At 34.9% G+C, this 8,282-nt stretch overlaps 2 protein-coding genes across 2 annotated transcripts; both read right to left on the bottom strand.

The window, feature by feature from the left end:
• Nucleotides 1-677: 677 nt before the first annotated feature.
• LOC146002099 (uncharacterized) lies at nt 678-2,306 on the bottom strand. Its single transcript, XM_083139817.1, has 3 exons — nt 2,249-2,306; nt 1,415-1,495; nt 678-1,134 (listed from the first exon to the last, which is right to left on the bottom strand). The coding sequence occupies exons 1-3, from the start codon at nt 2,261-2,263 to the stop codon at nt 742-744; spliced, it is 489 nt and encodes a 162-aa protein (XP_082995943.1). The 5' UTR covers nt 2,264-2,306; the 3' UTR covers nt 678-741.
• Nucleotides 2,307-5,635: 3,329 nt separating this feature from the next.
• LOC146002098 (uncharacterized) lies at nt 5,636-7,257 on the bottom strand. The gene is made up of 3 exons (XM_083139816.1): nt 7,200-7,257; nt 6,367-6,447; nt 5,636-6,086 (listed from the first exon to the last, which is right to left on the bottom strand). Exons 1-3 carry the CDS (start codon nt 7,212-7,214, stop codon nt 5,706-5,708), a joined length of 477 nt encoding a protein of 158 aa, XP_082995942.1. The 5' UTR covers nt 7,215-7,257; the 3' UTR covers nt 5,636-5,705.
• Nucleotides 7,258-8,282: the final 1,025 nt, after the last annotated feature.

Raw genomic sequence — 8,282 nt, 5'->3', positions numbered from 1 at the left:
AATTTCAGAGTTGTAAGCCAATACTTGTACAATGTAATGTTGTAAAAAGCTGTACGTATGTCTAGAGATCATAGTGTCATTCCTCGATATTCATTGTTAACATACTGTTATCTTATAGAGGATAAGAAGAAGAGAAACAAAACTCGTATAGAGTCGCAGACGGAACTTACACCTGAAGCCTGTTATGTTAGACTCAAAATCCGAAATATGACCAATAGCGAAAAAGCACCCAAAGTGAGTTAGTCACTACAGGACATTTCGTGCCCTAGCTGCTTTGAAAGAGTTACTGTGCGTCTTGGCAACGGAATTTCTGTAGTAGTCCTTAAAGAGAGAAAACACAACAAATTCTATCTTTACGTTAATACTTACCAAAAAGGGTTGTGGCATTGTTCCATAGACATTTCAATACGATAGGGAGGACTCCGTCTTTATTTCTGGAAACTGTATATTCTCAACAACGTCATGTTTGCTTGTACAGGAACATTTCGTAATTACATCTTGAAATGAATGAGCCAATGTTAATGATGGAGGAAACTCAATTTCAATATATAATCGTTCGTATGATTTTCATTCAATTAAGGATCAAACTAGAAGTTGCAAAATGCAATTTCCACTTTAAAGTCTCTTATTTCTTATGTGGCGACGAAATTAACGTAACAAAATATTCTTATGTGCATGACTTTATTTTCTTATCATCAATTATACACAACCAAATCCACTTCCATTCCTAAAAATGTTTATTTAACCATAGTAAGCTCCGCCATAGCCTCCAACAACAGCGTAGCCCAGTCCGTAACGTCCGACACCTCCCAAGCGTCCTCCGTATCCTCCTGAAAGTCCTCCATAGCCTCCTGAGAGTCCTCCGTAGCCTCCCAAGAGTCCTCCGTAGCCTCCAATGCCTCCGACGCCTCCCAAGCGGCTGAACACGTGGACGTTGGGGCCAACTCTGCTTACAACGGCGTTGAAGCCGTTGACGTCATCAGCGCCGTACTTGACCAATCGGTGGCTGCCATCGGCTTCCACCAGACTGTATTGGCCACTCACCAATGGACCATCCCTCACCTCCACCTGGTTCTTGTGGTCTCCGGTCAGGGCATCGGACACGGAGTACCCGAAGTTGTATCTTGGGTAAGCCTAAATGAAAATATAAACATTTGACTAGAGCGTGAAATTCACATAGATGTAGAAAATGAGTTGTGATTTACAAAATATCCTAAGATCAGCAAATACCTATTTCTATCCAATATGTGTGGAACAGGACATGCACAATGTTTTGAATTATATTTTAACATGAACCTAAACCTGTGATTATGATAATTGAATTGTTCATGTGTAACACATTAATACACTCGAGGAAACTGCATAAAGGCGAAATATGAATTCCTTAAATGATAAAATAAAATAAATTACTTACATAATGGTCAATGCCACCGTAAGCTCCGATTGCGCCAATGGCATTAGTTGTTGCCACGAAAGCGGCGAGGGCGACGACAATCTAGAAGCGAAAGACATTAACAATTACAAAGTTCCAATGGGATACAGTATATTAATATTCGCGAAAATACTATAAAGTAATAATTTTCCTTGTTAGTAATATGATTAACAAATCTTTTGAACACATACCACTTTCTCTCAATTACACAACACAGTAGTACATATTAATGTGTGTGAATTACTAAATACAAAATAGGGTAGATTCCCTATTTGATATAAAATTGCTCTTCGTTCCAAACTAGAGATATAATAAATTATTTTATATGTATTTCATTGCCAAAAATTAAGAGCAACAAAAGTTGCAACTTAGAATAATATTAACTGCATAACACACCTTTCTCTTATGTGTAATTTTGGTGCCAAACAAGAATAAAAGAAAAAAGTAGCAGAAAGGCCAAGTAAAATAAAGCAAATCAATCACTCAATCAATTAATAAAATAATTCAAAAGTCGAAAATTTCAGAAAAGTAATTTCTCAATGGTTTCAAGTGCAATTTCATTTTTCTGATAGTTAACCCATTTCTTCAACTATATTATTGTCTCTTGCAAGAATTTTCAAGGTTTCAACATTTATAAAATAATATTATTTGCAATGTAGAGAAAACAATTGACATACAAATAGTATTTTCATTGTTCTTAGTGTGAATGTACTTTGATTATTCTCTATCACGTTTTCTACAAGAACACTTGACTTCACTAAACTGACAAGAAATTAGGCATATTGCTATATCAATTATGAACATGATATTACTCACTGCAAAGGTGTTCATGCTGAAATGATGTTTGTAACTTGTTCAACAACTGAGAAACGTGTGTTTATATATGCATTGAAAAGTGGAAGAGAAAATCATTTTGCAATTGCCCATAATTACATCCTCCTCAGAGAAATGTTCGGAATGTCATTGCCAAAGAAGCAGACAACATATTTAATGTTAAGACATTTTCAAACAGAAAAAAGTGTAATTATTTCCTTACCAAAACTCTGGAAATCACGGCTATTCTTTTAAGTTATTTTTTAATATGATTCAATTTTAAAATACTTCCTGCAAGTATGGCGCATTATCCAAGACTCAATTTTGTGAAGCAATTTAAGACTTCTATGATGGACAGAAAATAAAAATTGGCCCAATTCAAGTTAGAATGGTATATACTCCACGTTTGTAAAGACCAATATTGTTGTATATGATTTTTGATAGCAATTGAAATTTTATAGTGTAATTCAATTTATTTTATTGAGTAAATATGCTGCTTCAATTACAGAAAGGATAGCTTATAGTACTGTAAATATACGCATACAATAGTAAACGAACAGTACATTCAGCTTGATCATACGATGATAAATGTAACTACCGGATAAAAAAATATGCGTGGATGCGTATTCATGTGTGAGTTACAGCACGGTTCAATGAATTCGATGAATTTTAAACACAAACAAACACAAATACATAAATGAAAATATATATATATATATATATGCGGTATATATAATATTACATATATATAATGAAATAAATAGGCTTAAAATTTTCTAATGTATGTCAACATTAATATTGTGACCATCAGCAGATATATTGAGTTGGTGTTTTAAGTCCACTTTGTGCGCAGTAAGGATAATCGGGACTGTACCTAACGTTTAAAGTGAGATCCGTACCACTATATGCCTCCACCGTGTATCGAACACGGGACCACATGATTACAAGTAGGGAGATCCCTTTTTCGAAAAAAAATGTTTTTCGAATTTCCAAAGTGATTTCTTTTTTTTTTTTTTTTTGTTTCTCGGCATTCTGGAAAACTTTTCGTTTTCAGAAAAAATGAATATATTCTCCAAAAATAATCGTTTCTCGTTTTCAAAAAATGTTAGTGTTTTCGTTTTCAGACTTTTTGTTTGTAGAAAAGGTTATAATTTATGTGTTTATTTTTCCTTTTCCAAGTTCTTCTTCTTTTGTTTCTCGACTTTTAATTATCGAAAAATTTTACTTTCTCGCACAAGTTACTTTTGCCTCCATGAATATATTTTCAAAATTTTAGTATTAGAAGGTAATGTATTTAGACATATCCATTACTTTCATTCATTTTCATACACTTTTTCCCGGAAGAGATTTACGATATTTGTATCCGAGCAAATTTTAATGTCTGATCACATTGCTTAACCGGCATCCATCTTTACATTTCAGTTTGCTCATACGAACTTGCTTCTCTCTCTTTCTTTTTGAGTACTGAATTGTACTGCATACTGGAGCAGAGCACACCAGGCCCATACCCACGGGAGGCACCATGGAGGCCATGCCCTTCTTCGAACTATAAATATTTTAATGCGAACCTTTAAAATCCTACGAAAATAACATTGACCCTTTTCTTTTGAAGTTTTGGAAGATTTTCGATTTCGTCCTAGCATAAATTAATGGGTTTGTTGTTGAGAGAGGCAGGTTCCGGAAGTCTGAAGTCTGCAATATTGAATTTAGTATTATTGCCCTTGATGCAAGGCTACCAACAGTCCCTATTTATTTGTGGACTTGTTGCGAACTGCAATCGTGATGCCAAAATGTTTTTCTTTGTTAACTCACATTTAGACATTTTCTTTATTTTAATGATCATTGCTAATACGTATTATTTATATGATTAATATATTATTTCCCAAACATGTAGAATTGTCATGGCTGTTCAATGGTCCTGGTATAAAAAAAAATAAAAGAAATTCGAAAGCATTGTTAATTTCGAACAGAGTCCTATTCAAATCGATTTGAGAATTAAAATAAGCACCAAACTGCTTGCTGTCTGACAACATTCGTTTGTAAGCGACAGTTTGCCGTGTGTCGGCAGAGGTATTGCATCGAAGGAATTTTCGGGTTTTTCACTTTCGGATCCTGATCCAGATCCGGAACGTTCGGATCCTGATCCAGATCCGGAACGTACGGATCCTGATCCAGATCCGTAACTTTTGGATCCGAATCCGGATACGGATACGGACGGATCCGGATTTTTAGGATCCGGATCCTTTTGGCCATCCCTACTGTGAACATGATGCTTTGGAGAGGCCAAATAAGACACTTTAGTACATTCTGATTAATCAATAGATGCATATGATGATATGCTGCATTTAGTTATCTGTGTGTACTTGAACCAGCACAAGACAACTCCTACCACGGTGAAGCATCCGTATAAGCAGAAGCTGGATTTGGGTAAAGAGCAAAATCCATACAAACGGATAATGCTGAACGTTCATTTCTATAAAATGGACATCCACAGTAAATACTCAATTTATTGTCATTGCGGGAAAAAAGTTATTCCTGAACGTCTGCTATAATACATTACAGTCCCACAGTCCCAGATGAAAAAATAAACGAGCGGAGAAATTTTATTTGCGGAAATTAAATATGTGTCAAATGTTTACTGTGCCACCCCAGGAAAACAATGTACAAGCCATCCTTACGTATTGTTCTTCCTCGACTATGTTGATGTAGTATCCTATTGTGTCCATCTTGGTTTGATTTGATTTTTGTTATTTAGAAGCGCTTTCTGCCACTTTTGACTAATCGTGATGATGAAGGTGAGTGATAACATAACGAAATTGATAAAGTACACTCATGTCCAGGTCGAGATTTGTAGGATTTGAAAGATCCGAAATTGGGGCCTCGGGTGTTGTAGCTTACTCTGCTAACCACTCCGTCACGGAGATCGTGTGCTAATCTTGGAGATATGTAATTTGATTCTATAAACTGCATACTATGTGTGTGTGTGTGTAACAAAATACGGTTAAAAAGTGTATAATTGATTTGTGAAACAGGTCTATATTATATTTACACTACAAACAACTTCCTGTTGTATTCAGTAGCCAAATTATCTCTGGCATATCAATCAAGTGAATGATTCCCCTCTCTGCAATTTTAATGCGAAACGAAAAAAGGCGAAAAGAAACTTCCCCTTTAGCCTTAAATTGACCACTGGAGATCGACCGGTTACACTGTGCTCATAAGACATAAGGCAAACCGAGAAAAACCGAAACGGAAGGCACAGAAATTGATCTCCACATATAATATTTTCTATGATTTCCATTCGATTGAGGATCAACACGGGTTGGAAAATGCAATTTGTTTAACTTCTCTCATTTTATTATCTGGTAACAAAATTAACACATCAAAACATCCTGTATGCATGATTTATTTTCTTATCATCAACACAAGCAAGTCCGCTTCAATCGCAAAATATATTTATTTAACCATAGTAAGCTCCTCCATAGCCTCCAAGCCCACCATAACCTCCCAAGAGTTCTCCGTAGCCTCCCGAGACTCCTCCGTAACCTCCCGAGAGTCTTTCGTAGCCTCCAATGCCTCCCGAGACTCCTCCGTAGCCTCCAATGCCTCCGACGCCTCCCAAGCGGCTGAACACGTGGACGTTGGGGCCAACTCTGCTTACAACGGCGTTGAAGCCGTTGACGTCATCAGCGCCGTACTTGACCAATCGGTGGCTGCCATCGGCTTCCACCAGACTGTATTGGCCACTCACCAATGGACCATCCCTCACCTCCACCTGGTTCTTGTGGTCTCCGGTCAGGGCATCGGACACGGAGTACCCGAAGTTGTATCTTGGGTAAGCCTAAATGAAAATATAAACATTTGACTAGAACGTGAAATTCACATAGATGTAAAAAATGAGTTGTGATTCACAAAATATCCTAAGATCAGCAAATACCTATTTCTATCCAATATGTGTGGAACAGGACATGCACAATGTTTTGAATTATATTTTAACATGAACATAAACCTGTGATTATGATAATTGAATTGTTCATGTGTAACACATTAATACACTCGAGGAAACTGCATAAAGGCGAAATATGAATTCCTTAAATGATAAAATAAAATAAATTACTTACATAATGGTCAATGCCACCGTAAGCTCCGATTGCGCCAATGGCATTAGTTGTTGCCACGAAAGCGGCGAGGGCGACGACAATCTAGAAGCGAAAGACATTAACAATTACAAAGTTCCAATGGGATACAGTATATTAATATTCGCGAAAATACTATAAAGTAATAATTATCTTTGTTAGTAATATGATTAACAAATCTTTTGAACACATACCACTTTCTCTCAATTACACAACACAGTAGTACATATTAATGTGTGTGAATACTAAATACAATATAGGGTAGATTCCCTATTTGATATAAAATTGCTCTTCGTTCCAGACTAGAGAAATAATAAATTATTTTATATGCATTTCATTGCCAAAAATTAAGAGCAACAAAAGTTGCAACTTAGAATAATATTAACTGTATAACTCACCTTTCTCTTATGTGTAATTTTGGTGCCAAACAAGAATAAAAGAAAAAAGTAGCAGAAAGGCCAAGTAAAATAAAGCAAATCAATCACTCAATCAATTAATAAAATAATTCAAAAGTCGAAAATTTCAGAAAAGTAATTTCTCAATGGTTTCAAGTGCAATTTCATTTTTCTCATAGTTAACCCATTTCTTCAACTATATTATTGTCTCTTGCAAGAATTTTCAAGGTTTCAACATTTATAAAATAATATTATTTGCAATGTAGAGAAAACAATTGACATACAAATAGTATTTTCATTGTTCTTAGTGCGAATGTACTTTGATTATTCTCCATCACGTTTTCTACAAGAACACTTGACTTCACTAAACTGACAAGAAATTAGGCATATTGCTATATCAATTATGAACATGATATTACTCACTGCAAAGGTGTTCATGCTGAAATGATGTTTGTAACTTGTTCAACAACTGAGAAACGTGTGTTTATATATGCATTGAAAAGTGGAAGAGAAAATCATTTTGCAATTGCCCATAATTACATCCTCCTCAGAGAAATGTTCGGAATGTCATTGCCAAAGAAGCAGACAACATATTTAATGTTAAGACATTTTCAAACAGAGAAATGTGTAATTATTTCCTTACCAAAACTCTGGAAATCACGGCTATTCTTTTAAGTTATTATAACACCATTAAGCCTTGTTTCCATGATTATGAAAAACTAAAATATGCTGACCAAGGCAGTAATTTATTTTATAAAAAAACATAAACTAACGTAACGTTTCAACCTTCTAGCAAGGTCTTCTTCAGACTCTGTATCAAGTACAAAAGTAACCAGATACCACAAAAGACCATTATATATACACAAACATTACTCCCTCCAGACTATTTTCTAAATAGTCTGGAGGGAGTAATGTTTGTGTATATATAATGGTCTTTTGTGGTATCTGGTTACTTTTGTACTTGATACAGAGTCTGAAGAAGACCTTGCTAGAAGGTTGAAACGTTACGTTAGTTTATGTTTTTTTATAAAATAAATTACTGCCTTGGTCAGCATATTTTAGTTTTTTTTTAAGTTATGTTTTAATATGATTCAATTTTAAAATACTTCCTGCAAGTATGGCGCATTATCCAAGACTCAATTTTGTGAAGCAATTTAAGACTTCTATGATGGACAGAAAATAAAAATTGGCCCAATTCAAGTTAGAATGGTATATACTCCACGTTTGTAAAGACCAATATTGTTGTATATGATTTTTGATAGCAATTGAAATTTTATAGTGTAATTCAATTTATTTTATTGAGTAAATATGCTGCTTCAATTACAGAAAGAATTGCTTATAGTACTGTACATATACGCATACAATAGTAAACTAACAGTACATTCAGCTTGATCATAAGATGATAAATGTAACTACCGGATAAAAAAATATGCGTGGATGCGTATTCATGTGTGAGTTACAGCACGGTTCAATGAATTCGATGAATTTTAAACACAAACAAACACA

Source organism: Lepisma saccharinum, chromosome 18, assembly GCF_977018435.1.
Source record: "Lepisma saccharinum chromosome 18, izLepSacc3.1, whole genome shotgun sequence".
Lineage (NCBI taxonomy): Eukaryota > Metazoa > Arthropoda > Insecta > Zygentoma > Lepismatidae > Lepisma > Lepisma saccharinum.
This window is presented reverse-complemented; position numbering and strand designations above follow the sequence as displayed.